At 43.0% G+C, this 17822-nt stretch overlaps 1 protein-coding gene across 3 annotated transcripts in view; it reads right to left on the reverse strand.

Moving 5' to 3' along the window:
- DVL1 (dishevelled segment polarity protein 1) overlaps positions 1 to 17822 on the reverse strand; it is a 45366-nt gene that overhangs the window by 13194 nt on the left and 14350 nt on the right. For all 3 annotated transcript variants that reach the window (XM_066563823.1, XM_066563822.1, XM_066563824.1), the window contains exons 3-5: positions 12392 to 12513; positions 9911 to 10023; positions 5110 to 5248 (exon numbers count right to left, since the gene is read on the reverse strand). In XM_066563823.1, coding sequence (XP_066419920.1) covers positions 5110 to 5248; positions 9911 to 10023; positions 12392 to 12513 — 374 coding nt within the window. The remainder of the gene's footprint in view (positions 1 to 5109; positions 5249 to 9910; positions 10024 to 12391; positions 12514 to 17822) is intronic.

The following is a 17822-nucleotide window of genomic DNA, read 5'->3' on the forward strand; positions in this document are numbered from 1 at the left end:
TCTCCTGACATTCCCTTGAGCTCACACAAATATTTCAGGCATGTTAACCTCACACACTCCTCCTTCCCCTCCCAGCAAGGGGAATGGAAGAGCCAAGAGGTGGGATTTTATTAAAAAAATAGCCAAAATGTGATGATTTCTGGTTGGTAAAACAGCTCACACAGCATCTGGGGTTGGGAGGTTTTGCCTTCCAACAGGAAAAATAAGGAGGTGTCAAACCCAGTGTTCCCAAAACTGGGCTTGTTCAATATTCATCAAAGACTGACACAAAGATCTCCTCTTTTATTTTGCTGCCAATATTCTCCCCCTTCCTGCTTCCTCTCCCATTTCCTTCTCCCCCTCTTCCCTCAGCTACAATTTCCCACTTTAGGAGAATCTGAGGAAATCCAAGGCACTCACTCCACAGTGAAGCTGCCTGCTCCCTAAAAATTAAACCAGCAAAACCAGACTTTCTTGGCAAATCCCTGAGCTCCTGTTAGCAGGTCATAACATCTGAGACGTGAAGTTTTACTTGTATTTTTGCCATTCTGCTCAGTATTAGGATGGAAGGATGAGAATCAGCCCCTGAGAAAAGCTCAGGTTTAGTTCAAGGGGGACACAAAACATTTCAGGGAAAAACTAAAAGTAAATTTTTAAAAATTTATTACCAGCTGCACAAAACTGCTGATCAGAAGGCTCTGCAGGAAGCCTATTTTACACCTATTTTCATCATCTCTCCTTGTGATTTCTGCTCAATCCACCGCCTTAATGCATCCTTGTCGAATCCTTAATATTCTGGGAGCATCTGGATGCTAAAAAGCAGCTCAAACCTCCTCTAATGAGGAATATTTTGCTCTCTGAAGCATCTCCAGAAATACTGGGTAAAAGTTGTTATTATTACAATCTGATGAGCAAGACAAGATGGTAAATTTGAGCTTTTGAGACAAATAAAGTGCAAAGATGAGAAATAAATCTGGAATTATCACTGCCAATTAATTTCCTGCACCAGCTACTGCTCAAAAACCATGACTGCACTTGTAGTACAAATGTCAATAAATACCACAGAAGAGATTTTTAAAAATACTGTAATAATAATAATAATAGCAATACTTTTTTCTCCATTCTACAATTTTCAAAGGACAGGGAAAAAAAGGCAACATTTGTTAAAGAAAGCTTATCCACATGGCTTAAAAAGAAATTATGGTAATTTCTTAAATGAAAAATAAACAGATTTTTTGCAGTGAATTCCTTTAGCTACATTGAACTGAGAGCAGCAATTGCTGACAATAATCCCACAGCTACAGATGTTAGATTTGTTAAATCTTTACTTTAGAGAAGACAGAAAAAACCTTTTACTGTTAAGTTCCCTACATCAACCTGTGCTCAAAATCCTACCTGCTAACAACAGAAACGTTTAATTTGTAAAAAAAAAGTTGTTAAAAAATTGTCAAACACTTGGAAAAAAAAAGGAAATAAATGATTGTGCTTCCACTGTCACTCTGCACTGTCCTGGAATGTTTGTGAACAGGTTAATTCACCAAAACATGACTTTATTCTTTAACTGAATGCAACAGAGCTTTCTTGGGCTGGGAATTACCCAGCTCTGTTCCACTGCTCTGAGTTCAAATAAAACCAAACAGACGCAGAAAAGCATCCTCAGCTCACAAACTCTTCCCTTCCAGGACAGCAACATCCCTTCCCTCTCATTTCCTGCCTCAGAGCCTCCTCCCTGACAGCCTCCCCACAAAGCACCAGAACCCACCAGAGTCCAGGAGCCAACCCCTCATACCCCAGGGGATGTGTCCACCAGGGACCAAACTGACCCCTCTGTGTCCACCAGGGACCAAACTGACCCCTCTGCGTCCACCAGGGACCAACCTCACCCTTCTGTGTCCACCAGGGACCAAACTGACCCCTCTGTGTCCACCAGGGACCAAACTGACCCTTCTGTGTCCACCAGGGACCAACCCCACCCTTCTGTGTCCACCAGGGACCAAACTGACCCCTCTGTGTCCACCAGGGACCAAACTGACCCCTCTGTGTCCACCAGGGACCAACCTCACCCTTCTGTGTCCACCAGGGACCAAACTGACCCCTCTGTGTCCACCAGGGACCAAACTGACCCCTCTGTGTCCACCAGGGACCAAACTGACCCCTCTGTGTCCACCAGGGACCAAACTGACCCCTCTGTGTCCACCAGGGACCAACCTCACCCTTCTGTGTCCACCAGGGACCAAACTGACCCCTCTGTGTCCACCAGGGACCAAACTGACCCCTCTGTGTCCACCAGGGACCAAACTGACCCCTCTGTGTCCACCAGGGACCAACCTCACCCTTCTGTGTCCACCAGGGACCAAACTGACCTCTCTGTCCCCACACTGGTGCGTCCCTCAGGGACCAAACTGACCCCTCAGACCCCAGAGGATGTGTCCATCAGCTGTCACAAACCAAATGTCCCCTCAGACCCCTCTGTCCCCAGGGGATGTGTCCATCAGGAACCAAACTCCAAACTGTCCTCTCAGACCCTCTGTCTCCGCACTGGTGTGTCCATCAGGGACAAAACTCACCCTTCAGACCCGAGAGGATGTGTCCATCAGCTGTTACAAACCAAACTGACCCTTCAGACTCCTCTGTCCCCCGGGGATGTGTCCCTCAGGAGCCAAACTCACCCCTCAGATCCCTCCTCTGTCCTCAGGCTGGTGCCTCCAGCAGCTCTGGAACCTTCTCCATTTGCTCTTTGCCTGATTTGCCTCTACAGAAAACTTCTCCCTGCCAGCACCAAGTCTCCTGTGCCTGAGTACATCATCACCACCCCTGGAACACAGCAGCATACCTTGGAGCATTCCTGCAGTGGTTCTTCCTGACTAGCTGGCCTGGCAGCTCCTCCTGTGCCAAAAACTCCTGCCCAGCCTCCAGACGGAAAGGCAGGAGCGGCAGCTTCCAAGAATCTCTTTCTTCTCAGGTCAGACTCAGGAAGTTTTATTATTATTATTATTTTATTCATACAGTGAGATTTCGCTGAGTCTGTTCTAATGTGGCCACCCTGAGCTAATCCTGCCCCGCTGCATTGCTGGCTGCCATGGAAATTATTCATTTATTTACAAGAAACACAAATCACCTGCAGGGTTTTGTTGTTGTTATTGTGGGCTCCAGGTTTTGGGGGAGGGCTCAAAGCCCTGAAAGCTTTGGGTGCATTCAGGGTTAAGAACCATCCCTCCATGCGGGGAAATATCCAGAAAAGTGATTTTTTATATCTCATCATGGAATGGTTTTGGTTGGAAGGGGCCTTAAACTCATCTTATTCCAACACCTGCCATGTGCAGGGACACCCTGCACTTCACTGGGAGTACAAAATAAATTCTTGAAACTAATTCAAGACTAAATCTGTAATGTGGATTTTAGTTACCCTTTCAGCCCTTTGGGAACTCTCAGCCTTTAATTAGAATTGTGAGGTCTTTAAACCCTGACCAGCTGCAAGACCCAACAGATCCACCAAGACCCGAAAGCTGATCATGTTTGTAAGCACAGCAAGGGGTTCAGGATCTCCAGGAGTAGTTGCTTTTTGCCGTTTTTATTAAAAAATCTCATGGTTTCATTAAAATTACCGCGTTCTGCCTTATTTGTGTTAGCTGCAGATCACTGTGACCCACCAGAGATCTGTCACTCTGTTGTCCTCTGACAAATCCTCTGGATTTTCAGAGTCCACTGGGATGAACAACAGCTCTAGAGCCAGTGGCCAGGAAAATGAAGAATATTCCAGAGAATGTGGTCAGGAAAAGTAAGGAAAATACTTTAGATTGGTTTTACATCCATGAAAATAAATATTTTAAACCCATGAAATGTATTGGCTTAAAGACTTCTTAAACAAAAACATCTTTGGATATAACAAAGATGTCTTGAATGAGAGGTATTTTTCAAGTAGGGAATAATTCACACACTCTGCGTACACAAAAAGAAAGAAATAATGAAGAAGCCACAAATCCATGGCAGCCTTTGCAGCAGCATTAACTTTGATGAATTCCTGAACTGCTCATAGGTCTCAGACTATGCAATTACCCAGGAATTCCTCTGTAATTGAGCTCCAGTGAAGTGCACACTTATTAGGAACCTCTGCTGACAGTATTTTGTTTTCATATTCACACCACTGCTTTATAAATAGGTAGGCAGAGTGCTTTGATCTGGAAATGTGGCCATTGTTGCTATGAAAAGGAGAGGAGCAGAGCTTTTCTTTCAACTGGAGCAGTGGTTTGGACCCAATAACAGAGGTAAAGACTTCTTAAAGAAAAACAAAAATATCTTTAGATATAACTTATAGGTATAATTCATAGAATTATATATTTGGCCCAGATCCTGGACCCAAAAACTGAGCAGTGATTCCACACAGCGATGGCACTGATGAACAACCTGTGCTCAAAGTGATGCCTCAGGTTTTGGCATTTCTGTTTTTCAGATTCTGTACTGATGCCCCAGGTTTTGGCTTTTCTATTTTTCACATGCTTTAGTGCTGCTTTAGTGTGTAGTTCTGAGCTTCGTATTATGGGATGGTGAGCTCTGTGCACAGAGCAGGGAGATAAAACAATTCCTGCTCCAGCTGGGCACCAAGGACAAATGATCCAAATCTCAGCCCAGGAGCACAAACAGCGTGGGCTGGAGAGAGAAAAACAAGGATGGGACTGCAGGGGCTAAAGCTGGAATTGGACAATTAATTGCAATATGCAAATGGAGCAGAACTGATCAAAGTGACAGACCCTGTGCCCGGCTGTGCATTTTGGGACCATTTTGGGTTCAACTTGGGTACAGCCCTGGCTGAGCTCTTGTGCTGCCCAAGGTGGATCCATTGAGGAGAAACTTTTCATAAATCCCTGCTTTATTCTTTGTCTGATCTCTGTTCTAGGACAGCTTTCTCAAGGCATCAAAATCACAAAAGAAATGAAAGGAAAATTTAAAAAACAACAACAACAAAAAACCCAAAAAACCCTCAAAAAACCAAACAACCCCCCCCCCAAAAAACCAAACCAACAAACAAAAAACCCCCACCAAAACAAATCCTCCCCCCCCAAAAAAAAAAAAAAAAAAAGAGAAGAGGAGCCCAAGAAGGTGCCCAGAGCTGTGTCCCTGGCAGGGCTGTACCTGCTGGTGTTGTCATCATCCTCAGAGTCGATGAAGCTGCTGGACTCCAGCTCGCTGCTCAGCATGGTGGAGGAGCTGTCGTAGCCAGGGGGGTGCTCCCGGTGCCTGTCCAGCTTGGGGTGCCCGTTGATCCTGGGGGCTGCGGGGCACAGGAAAGGAGTGTTACAGACCAGGGGAGTATTGCAGATATATTTTTGCCCCTGATGAAGTAGAGGAAATGATGAGGAGGATTCCACTGATATCAGAAGGTTAATTAATATAATTTATTATACTATATTATTCCATATTATATTATTATAGTACATTTTATATATATATACATACTATAATATACTATTTATATATATGTATATACAAATAGTATATTATTATATACTATATTATTCTATATGATATTATACTATATTCCATTACATCTAAACTGAATTTGCCAAGCATTCAAGCATTCAACTGCACTCATCTGGTGACTATCACCCAACGGTCCTCACACACACAACTGGCCCTGACAGGCCAAGGAAACAAAACTCCATCAGCCTGGGTAAACAATCTCCATCTTGCATTCTACTTTTGCACAAACACAGGCACAGCAAATGAGATAAGAACTGTTTTTCCTTTCTCTGAGGTTCAGAGAATGTGAATCCCAGAAATATTCTTGGGAAGTTGTGCCTTGCTTTTCTCTGTGAAGAGAAATGTGGCTGCAGGGGGGTTGTGGCACCACAGCAGGAGATGTAGGAGAGGTTTTACAGTCAATTCTGTGAGCCAGAGAGAAGTTTGAGAAGAGGATCCATGTTTATCCCCTGAAAGAATTTCCTACCAAGGCTGACATAGAAACCAAGAAAGAAAAAGGATAAATAATTGACACGAAGGGGTATATATTGACATGAAGGGGACAGACAAAGGTGATATCAGAAGGTCTGAAAAGCATTTTATTATTAGAAATCCTGCCTTATGGGCACATCCCTGTGCCCTGACTTGCCTTGGGACTGAAGTTCCTTTGGATCCTCACACAGCCCCAGTCCCTCCACCCCAGTCAGGCCCAACATTCCCACCCCAGCTGTTTTGCAGTCCCAGCCCTCCCTCAGTCACAAATCACAGTTAAAACTCCACATATTGCAGCAGCCAGGGGAAATCTGCAGCAGCTCCTCTTCCCAAACATTGGCGATCTGTGAGCCTGCCCACATGAAGGGTTCTCCAGCATTTCTCAGTGGCTGCTCAAGAGTTAAATTCACCCCACAGCAAAGTGGGTGTTGAAACCTCAGCACTGACATTGACATCTGCAGACTTGTCAGGAGCCCAGCAGCAGCTACAAAACATTCCTCAACATCCAAAAAAAACCCACTTGTCCCTTAATTACCTCCCTAATTAGAGCTCCCACAGTCCCCTTTCCCGCTCCTGCTCAGCAAACTGACATGGCAGCTTTGTTCATCCCAGCCAGGGGTCCCCAGCACATGTGCCAGGCAGACCTCCCACCACCCTAATTAAGATCCTCACTCTACTTTCACTTAATAAGAACTTTGTCAACCTCCCAAAGCAATGAGGACTTTTGTTGGGAGCTCTGACATCTTGATGTTTTTTTTCCAGATCGGTTTTCCTCGAGGTTTTCTTGATGTTTGTATCTGCAGTGTCACACAGCTCCAAAAAAGGAGTTTTATTCCATTCCTCAAGGCACCATCTTTGTGGGGATTATTTTAAAATCAGAGAATATACAAGCACAGATGGAGATTGTCTGTGCAGTTAAAACAGGAATGCAATTTAAGGGAGAGGGGTGGAAGAACTTAGGGATACCCCAAATCCTTCTGGATTTTCAATGGGAAGAGGTGTGAAAACACTGTCAGATCACCCAGGTGTGTCCCACACCCTCCAGCTGCAATCAATATTTATCACTGTGTGTGTGGAATTCAGCAAAATCAGCTTTTTTGGGGTGAGTAACCCTGCACAAATGAAGGGAAACATCCAGGCAGCCGTGCTGAACAACCCACCCATGGTACCACACTGCTCATTATCCCTGGAGAATCTGGGGAATTCTCATCACCCCAAATCCAAACCAAACCTCTGCAAGGATCTTGCTGCACTTCAAAGCTGGCAAAGTTTTCCAGTAAAGTTAGGAAGCAACTTTTGTAAATTAAAATGGAGAGAAGCACAAAAAATCTTTGTTTAGTGTTGGAGTTTTCCCAACCTTCATTCTGTGGAACCTCTCAATTCCAGTGCTCTGGGCTCAGCCTGTTTGACCTGTTCAGGTTGCAGCTCAGTGTTTCTGTTCCCAAATGGCTCCTTCACACCTTTTCTCACTTCACCTGTTTGAAATGAAGGCTGAAACACCCTGCTCCTGCTTTCTTGTGGAACAAGAACTCCCTTCCCTTGAGGGAACCCAGGGAAATCCTCTTTGCCAGGGTGGGTGATTCTTTGTAACACCAAACACTTCCAAAATTGTCCAGCTGGGGTGAGCTGTTCCTGTGCCTCTGGAATAAATCCTCTGGCACAAAGCTGTGAGTAACAGAGAGCTGCAGGAGATCCCTCTGCCAAGCAGCAGGGCTGTCATTTGGGCATTTCAAACGAGCCCCTGCAGGACTACATCAAACACTCTCACTGCATTTCAGGGAGGATTTTCCCAGCACACAGCAGCTGGATCCAGGTGTCACAGCCCCTTCCCCATCCTTGTCCCCCTTCTCCTAAGGCCGTTCCCCCACTTTCCATCCACACAAGACTTTCTTGCAGGTGCAAGAAAAGAGTGACCGTGATCATTGTTATGAAAAGGGCTTAAAATCCTTCCCAGGTTTTGGGTATTTCACTTCTTTCAGTGTTGTCAAGTGGCAATTCAGGACACAGAGCTGAACTGTGCCTTTTACATTTACTTTCCACTGAAAACAACACACTCCTGGTGTTGTTATTGTACTGCATGTTGTTGTTGCTAAATGAAATATTGTTATGACCACAGAAACACCATGGACATTGAATAATGTCTTTTAAAGCAGCTCTCCTTGCTCTATGCACACTAACAGAACTCACCTGCTGCAGGCAGAAGGCCTAAATTCAGAGAAAAGTAATGTTTGTGACTGTAGTAAGGTTCTTGCCTGGGCTTTGGTAAAAGGAGGAAATTTAATCCCATTTCCTTCTCAAGGGAAATGCATGAATTGGTTTCAGACCACTCCAATGCTCACACAATTCCATCCACCAACACCAGCTCTTATGCCAAAAATATCCAGAGCAAAACATGCCCCGGCACTGATTTCATGCTTAAAACAACTCCCCTTTTCACATTCTTCCTGCAACAAGTTTTTAATCAACACTGTGAGAGGATTCTGCCTATTTCTGTCAGTTCCCAAAGCAATCTGCAGTCAGGATCATGCACAGACAGCTCTGCTCCTCCCACTGAGGGATTTCCATTCACTCCTCATCAGTGACCCTCTGGAAAGGTGAAATGAACACAATCCCTCAGTATAAATCTGATTTCTGGGGTTCTAACTGGATTCAAAGGAATCTGCAGTCAGGATCATGCACAGACAGCTCCGTGCTCCTCCCACTGAGGGATTTCCATTCACTCCTCATCAGTGACCCTCTGGAAAGGTGAAATGAACACAATCCCTCAGTATAAATCTGATTTCTAACTGGAGGCAAATGCTTTGGTGGGAGGAGCTGTGAATAAAGGCTGTGATGGCATTTCTTGGGCCCAAGTATTCCAAATTCTGCACCATTTTAAACCCAATGGGTGGCACCTATTAATTCTTAATTAAGCCTGGAAATTCTTGTCTGGCAACGAATGAAAAACCCAAGCTTCCTTTGATGTACAGACCAGAGGCAAGAGATGGAGTTCTGCATTTTATAAGTGCACTTTGGGCGCATTTAGGATAAAAAAAAGATCTTCAGAGCCTATGTTACACCAGCAGAAAACACCACAGCTGATCCAAACCTTGAGAAATCAACAGCCAAGCCATTCATCTTCTCATGCTACACAAAGTTTTGCACATTGTCAGAAACAATCTCTCTGCCACTTCACTGTGGAGTGTTTCTGGCAAAAACGCTGAGCTTCAAAGAGTTTCAGAGCAATTATCAAATTATTGCATTAAAATAATAATGAAGAGTCCCTGAAAGCTGGCAGGAATGCAGCCAGGAGTCTCTTGGGGAGGAGGAGGAGCAGGAGTGTCACCGTGATATTTTCTGAAAAATCCCTTCAACAGAATTTCTTCTCCTGGGAAGCTGAGAGGCCTCAGAGAAAAATGTAAATAATAATTATCTGATTGCTTCTCCTGTGTTTGCTGCTTTGGGATGTGGCTGGAGATCCTTTACCAACAGGTGCATGTTTGATTGGCTTCATTGAATTGTTTTTAATTAATGACCAATCACCATCACCTGTGTCAGACTTTGAGGAGTCAGCCATGAGTCTTTATCATTCAATCTTGTTAAACCTTCTGTCTGTATCCTTTTCGTATTCTTTAGTACAGTTTTAGTATCGTATAACATCATGCAACATAACATCATTAATATAAGAGAATAGAATATATAATATAAAATAAAATATAATATATAATGAAATAAAATATAATATAAAATGAAATAATATATAATATAAAATAAAAATATATAAGAGAATATAATAGAGAATAGAATATAGAACAGAGAATAAAATATATTGTATCATGTTATATAACATCATCTCATATCATAATAAATCAGCCTTCTGAGAATACAGAGTCAGATTCTCCTCTCTCACCTCATCCTGGGGACCCTCACAAACCCCACAGAGGAGCTGCTGCTCTGGGAGCCGTGAGGAAGATGAGGGAGAGGAGGACGAGGAGGCACTCACCGTCCTCGTGGCCCTCGCGGTTCCTGCGCCGGTGCCGCTCGCGCCGGTGGCTGAGCACGGACTCGGTTCCGGTCTCGTTGTCCAGGCCATCCCTGCTGCTGGCAGCGTTGGGGCTGGCACAGAGCACAGGGGACAATCACTGCGTTATTCTGCCGGTCCCCTTCCCACCCAGGCAGCTCCAGCCGGGAGCAGCCTGGGGCAGAGGGTACAGAACTGCTGAGGGTGAGCGCTGCACGCTGGCCCAGGCTGATGGGAAACCCCAAGAACAGCTCAGGGGGCAAAGAGAGCCCAAAAACCACCTCCAGGGGGAAAAGAGAACCCAAAAAACACCTGAGGGTGAAAAGACAACCCAAAACCACCTGAGAGGTGAAAAGATAATAAAAAACCACCTGAGGGGTGAAAAGAGAACCCCAAAGCACCTGAGGGTGAAGCTATTTCCCCATTTCAGAACTCCTGCCCACCCCACTCCCTGAGCACAGATGCGACGGGTGACGTGCCCACCACAGCCATGAGGATATCAAGGTTGTCCTTCAGGAAAACATCTCGGGGGACATTTTAATCCCTACCAAGGGGACACATTTTATTCCCTACCAAAATGCCAGGGGGATTTCAGTGCTGCCACACGGATTTTTTAACATTTCTTGTTGAGTGCAGCACAGCTGGCAAAGGGAAGAGGTGACACACAGGTGGCTCAGGTCACTCTTGGCCATCCCAGCAGCTCCATCTGCTGACCCCTGCTCAGGATCTTCACTCAAACCAGCCTCCAAAATGGGATTTACACCATTGAAAAGGGTGCAAAACAAAACAAAAAAAAAAACCCAGCTGCCTTTTCCCCCAGTGCTGAGCCCATTAATTTAGCAATTAAATTAATGATTAAATTATTTAATAATTATTAAATTATACTATATAAACCATATAATATATTACATATATTATATATTACATTATATATAATATAATACATAACATATAATATATATTTTATAATATATAAATGTTATATCTAATTAATTATAATATTAAATATATATATTGGTTTCATCAATGGGAAAGCAAAAAATAAAGGGGGAAACAAAAGAAGTTTTATTTGGATTTCATCAGTGGTAAAGCAAAAAATGAAGGGAAAAAAACAAAGCAGGAGGACCAGCAGGGCATTGGACCCACAAACCTCGGGCCTAATTATCAGCTAATTCTCTTTTTAAACAAAGCTGGAGCTTGCAGCTGTGCCAGGCAGGTTTAGGCCAGGAAAGACAAAAGCCTGGTTTTATTTTCTGGCCAGATCAGAACACAGGAGGGCAGCACAGCCTTAGCAAGGCACTGCCAGGATTTCCCAGCATTTCTTGTCCTCTAAAAGGTTTATTTTAAAAAGACTCATAACACTGAGAGCTCTCCAAGGCAACTTCCATCCCAAAAACAAAATGGAAAAAAAGGCAAATCCAGGCCATATTTCCTTCTCCAAACACAGCCTAAGAGCACAAGGCCCTGCTTTAAATCCCCCTGGTGGAAGGAGGAATTTTTTTCTGGTGGAAATTCCCTGGAAAATGAAGATATCTAAGGATCAGGAAGAGGAAATAAGAATATCAAAGCAGATATTCCCAGCCACAGCTGGCGCTGGCAGCCTCTGGATGGCCATGGAATTGGAATTATTATGGAATCGGAATTATTATTCCTGGTGGAAATTCTCCCTGCTGCCAGCAGCCTTCATCTGGCTCTGCAGCCTCCCTAATTACACAGAACACACTAATCACTGCAAAAAGCATTTTGGGCTCCCTCCCTACTTAACTCATCCACAGCAGGCTGCAAAATGAGATATTTTGGATAAATATTTCACTCTTAACAATGACAGGGGGTTTTCAGTCACATCTCCCTTTTAACTCCTCAATATTTGATTTTTATGCTCACAACAACAAACAGCTGGCTTGGAGCAGGAAGGAAAATGAGGGTGAGAAATAGATGGGAAGAAATCAATAATAAATCAATGGGAATTTGGGCTTACTGGAATGATGGGGGCCAGGAAAATAAGATATTTTGGATAAATATTGTATATTGGATAAATATTTTTGATAAATATTTCACTATACCAATGAAAGGGGTTTTTAAGTCCCATCCCCCTTTTAATTCCTTGATATTTGATTTTTATAACCACAACAACAAACAGCTGGCTTGCAGCAGGAAGGGAAATGAAGGTGAGAAATAGATGGGAATGAGAATTTGATAAATCAATGGGAATTACTGGAATGATGGGGGCTGAGAAAATGAGATATTTTGGATAAATATTTCATATGAAATAAATATTCACTGTAACAATGACAGGGGGCTTTCAGTCCCATCCCCCTTTTAATTCCTCAAGATTTGATTTTTATTACCACAACAACAAACTGCTTGGAGCAGGAAGGGAAATGAGGGTGAGAAATAGATGGGAACGAGAATTTGATAAATCAATTTGCTAAATGAGAATCTGATGAGTAAATTGGGGCTTACTGGAAGGAGGGGGGCCGGGAGTCTCCGATGCCTCCTGTCCTCTCCAGGGCTGGGGGCAGCTCCACGTGGCTCTCGGTGCATTGGGAGCCTGTGTCAGAGTGGGAGCTCTCAGCCAGGACCAGCTGCCAACAGAAAAAAAACACAGAATTACACAAAATTACATCCTCAAAATCCCACCAGCTTCTCCAAGTGTACAGCCAAACTTCCAGGATCTGAAGGGAAGTGCAGGGATTCCTGCCAAACCGGCAGAAAATCAGGTTAAATTCGGGTTAAATTCAGGTTCCACGTGAAAACATCAGCCTGGATGGGCACAGAATTCCTGCAAGCACCAGGAATTCTTCTGCAGAGTACTTGGGAATTATCCTAAATCCCATATCTCAAATCTCATTTGGCTAAAATTGATTAATTTATCAGCAGCAAAAGTACAATATTGAAACTCCCACTGAGGAACAGCAGCAGCTCTTGGTGTTTCTCTGAGCTCAGGGAGAGCCTTGTGAGGGATTGATCCCAAGTGATGCCTCAGGTTTTAGTTTTTTATTTTTCACATTCTGTGCTGCTTTAGTGGGTGGGTCTGGGCTTCATATTATGGGATGGTGAGCTCTGTGCACAGAGCAGGGAGACAAAACAATTCCTGCTCCAGCTGGGCACCAAGGACAAATGATCCAAATCTCAGCCCAGGAGCACAAACAGCGTGGGCTGGAGAGAGAAAAACAAGGATGGGACTGCAGGGGCTAAAGCTGGAATGGGACAATTCACTCCAAGATGCCAATGGACTAAAACTTATTATTTTGTGACCCATCATCCATTTTTTGGGTTCATTTTGGGACCATTTTGGGTTCAACTCAGGTGCAGCCCTGGCTGGGCTCTTGTGCTGCCCAAGGTGGATCCATTGAGGAGAAACTTCATAAATCCCTGCTTTATTCTTTAACTCTGCTCTAGCTCAGCCTTCCCAAGGCATCCCAGTGACTAAAGAAATACCCAAAAGAGCCGTTTATATTTTTGACAGCAACTTCCCAACAGCCACATTCATCTTTGAGCTGGAAATAATTATTTCCCATCAAGTCAGAGGCAGCTCAAATCCCAAGTCAAAGCTTCAGAGCTGTGCCCCATTATCCACACAAGGCTGTTCCCAAAGGAGCAATTGCAGAAAAGGAATTGCAAAAAAATTCCTGTGCTCCACCAGGAATTCCATCAAAGGCACCAGGACTCCCCAGCTCTGCTAAAACCTCATCAGCAAAAGGATTTTTATTTGAGCAAGGAAAAATTGTCTGTGCTGAGATGAGGCTTGGGATGAGTGAGGGTTTATATAAAGTGTGAAGAGACTGGCCCTGAAATCAGCTCATTTCATCCAAGATTCTGCTCCTGGGGATTTTTATTCCCTGCTTCAGCTCTGAGCATTTTTATTTTTTCATTTCCCAGCCCTGAAGCTCCTGCGCTGCCCTTGTCAAATGGTTCTGCCCCACCACGGAGTTCATTATAATTGCAAATAGAGGCTGGAAAAAGCTGATGTACAAACAGGACAAGAATTATCTGCTGGTACCCAGATAACGGGGAGGAAAAAGCAGGGAAAACCTCCCAGAAAGCAGTGACATCACTGCCAGCCAATGGGGAACTGCACATTCCCAGCAGCCAGGCAAGGAATTGTTCCCAGATGTTTGAAATCCTTCCTAAAAAACAGCGATAACAGAGCTGGCAGCAGCCACAAACCAATTCCTGCCACACTCCCAGCTTCCACCATTCCACTTTTCCCCAAAAGAACAGAAAAACATTTATTGTAAAAAAAATATTTTCTTCCACTTTTTTTTTTTTTTTTCAAATTGCCCAGTTAAGGCCCAAATATAAAAAGGCAAAAAGCAAAACTGCATTAAGAATTTCATTCAGGTAAGCAGTCCCAGAAAACTCCAAACAAATGATTCTCAGAGAAAAATTATATTTTGTGTTGTATGTTACAAAACCAGGACAAATATCAGCTATTTCTGGCAGAAGATGTGTTTGTGTAAATGCATTTACTGTAGTTAATTAAGAATTCTGACACACAATTAATGATAGCCTCTGTATTGTCAAAAAAACTAAAGATCAACCAGTTTAAAAGAAAAAAAAAGGATTTTTAAAGGAATTAAAAGAATTCCTTGCAAATGAACCTAGGAAAAAGCAGCTCTGTCCCAAATTATTTCATGCTTAAAAAACACCACCACAACAACAACAACAACACCAGCAAAAAAAAACAAAACAAAACAAAAAAAAAAAAAACAAAAAAAAACCCCAAAACCAAAAACACACAAGAAAAAACAAAAATGGAAAAAACAAACCCAGGCTGAAATCAAAGGAAGGAGATCTGAGCTGTGGAGGAGGAAAACAAGCAGGACACAGGAGGGCTGGGGAGGAAGTTGAAATAGCTAATTAGCAGCAGGGATTTTAATTCACCACTAATCCAGACCTGCAGATCCTCCCTGGAAGATTTTCCCCTATGGAAATCAGTCCTGCAGATGACACCCAGATCAAAGTTCCCACCTCTGACAAATAGAAGGATTCAAATGGCATTAAAAAAGATGAAAATCTCACATTTCCCCACGTCAGCCCTGGTGGAAACTTCAAAGTAGCCACAGGCTCAGTCAGGAGGGAGAGGTGGGGGGAAGAGGAGGCTCAGCTGTGCTGGGTACACTGAATTTTCCCATTTTTACATTTAGTGCTGAGGCTGTGAAACTCACTGCAGTCACTTCCAGGAGCACAGCAATCTCAATTTTCCCATTTTTACACATGCGCTGGGGCTGTGTACATTGAATTTTTTCCCATTTTTACACGTGTGCTGGGGCTGTGAAACATGCTGCAGTGATTTCCAGGAGCACAAAATCCTCACAGATGGGTTTGTGCAAGAATCCCAACTGTCTCCCAGCAGCTGACACACATTTAATAGCACTGGGGACAAAAAAAGCTCGGGCCCATTAAAAAAAAAACCAAAAATAAACAACAGATAAGTAAATAACCCTGGCTGAAACACCAAAAAAAAGAGTGTGTGTACATATATAATTACATATTTATATATAATATTTAAAATTATATATATTGATATACATATATATATTTGATATATATACATATAATATATATAAAAATTACATATATATATATATAAAAATATGTTTCTAAAAGGTAAAGACCCAAGTTCGCCATCCCTGGAAGATTTGTGTGCAATTATCTGTTAAGTCCCAGTGAATGGGATACTAAAGAATTCGAAAGGGAACAATTAACTTCCAGTGAGATTTACATAAAACTCCTGCAGTAATTAGCAGCCAATAGAGGCAGATAAGTCCTGCAATTTTATGGGTGTTAGTGTGGAAAAAGCAATTTGCAATTCATCAGGCAGGTCAGACCCAGATGTTTCGGCTGATTGCTGAACAGAAACCCTTGTCAACATCATCTGCAAAAGGAGCTCACAAAATGCACTAAACCAGGAGAAATTTGGGAGCAGCTGATGGGTGAGAAGGCAGGAAAAAAACAAGTTCTGAAGGAATAAATCCAACCCAACTTCCTCCAATCTTTGCTGCCTCTGCAGGACTGGGGAGGTTTATAACTCATCCTGAAATATGGGTGGGTTTATAACTCATCCTGAGCAGCATGAAAAAATTCAGTCTAGCACACAAAAAATGCCCCATTAAGGAAAATAATAGTATTACATATATATATGTATATATTTATATATATTTTTATAAATATATCTACTATATAAATATAATAGATCTAATACATTTATATAATATATATTTATATAAAAATATATATTTTATATGGTCTTAATAATAATAATAATAATAATAATAATAATAATAATAATAATAATAATAATAATAATAATAATAATAATAAACAACCCCAAAATAATAAATCCCTATTTTATTTGTTCTAGGGCAGCTTTCACAAGGGATACTGGTGACCAGCAAAGGACACAAGGCACCAGTGCTGCTCCCAGGCCATGGCAGCACAAATCCCAGCTCCATTTCCTACTCTGCTTCATCTGCAGCTTTTGGGACTCTCTTTTCTGCTCGTTAATCACACATGAAATCCCTTTTTGTCCCATCCCTTGCCACCCTGGCAGAGCCCCACGCTCTGTGATCCTTGCACTGGAGACAAAAGCAGCAGCAGCAGAGCTCAGGGGCATCCTAGAGCACTGATCCCCATCCCAAATCCAGTTCCCAGGGCACAGTCTCATTAAGAAAGGAAGAAATTGGTGAAATTAATAAATTGGTGCTGCCCGCAGCCTGATCATCAACTCTCAAACATTTTGTGTTTAAACATCAGTTTGATTCTCTAATTCCAATGGTTTTATTCCTTTGACAATCAATTTGCTCATCGAGGGAATCTTCTCTTCTTCTTGGTGACAACTGGTGCAATCTAAAGCACTGCTCAGCTTTAGACTGGAATTGGACCAGAAATGCAGCTTTAAATCAAAATAACTGCTTCAAAACACTCCTCCATGCCCAAAACAAGGCCTTGGACTGGAGACAAAAGCAGCAGCAGCAGCAGCAGAGCTCAGAGGCATCCTGAGAGCAGCAAACTCAGCAGTTCTGAGCCCTGCAGCCAAACCCAACCCCTGAGAGCAGCCAGGGAACACCAGGATGTCCCTCCTGCGGCAGGGATCCCCATCCCAAATCCCATTCCCACCTAAGAACGGGCACAACCTCATAAAGAAAGGAAGAAATTGGGGAAATTAATAAATTGGTGCTGCCTGCAGATGGATCCTCAGCTCTCATTCTCTGTTTCAACATGAGTTTGATTCTCACATGTCAATGGTTTTATTCCTTGGAATGAAATTATTCCAATTTGCTCACCCAGGGAACCTTCCCTTTTTCCTGGAGACAAGTGGTGCTTGTTCCTTTTTCTGAGACTGTCCAGCTTTAGATTGGAATTGGATCAGAAATGCAGCTTTAAATCAAAATAAAGCTTTCAAGCACCCCTCCATGCCCCAGCCAAGGCATTCTGATGCTGCTGGGAGGAAATGCATGGCTGAGCTCTTGGAAAAGTCCCCTTGGTTATCAGTCACCTACTGCTGCGTGGGCTAAAGGTTGGAGCAAAAAGGTAAAAAAACAGGTAGGGAGGTCCTAAAAAAAAGGGCGAAAAGTAACTTTTCCTTCTGAACACAATTCCCAGCTACTTTTGGACAGCACAGACTGAAAATCCCAATTTTTAAGACCTCAATTAATACAAAATCTACTGAGTGCTTAACACACATTTGGGTGTGTGTGGGAGGACTGATTTTAAACTCAGCTTTACAAAGCCATGTGTTTTGCTTGCCTAACACTAAAAACCTGTTGGGACTACCCAGCTGCCAGAATCTGAGTGCCCTAAAATAAACATCAATCAATAGAGCAGGAAGAAGTGGCTGGAGCTGTGTGATCCAGCATTTCCCAGCAGGGCTGATCCACAAGGAATCTTT

This window comes from Molothrus aeneus, chromosome 21, assembly GCF_037042795.1.
Source record: "Molothrus aeneus isolate 106 chromosome 21, BPBGC_Maene_1.0, whole genome shotgun sequence".
NCBI lineage: Eukaryota > Metazoa > Chordata > Aves > Passeriformes > Icteridae > Molothrus > Molothrus aeneus.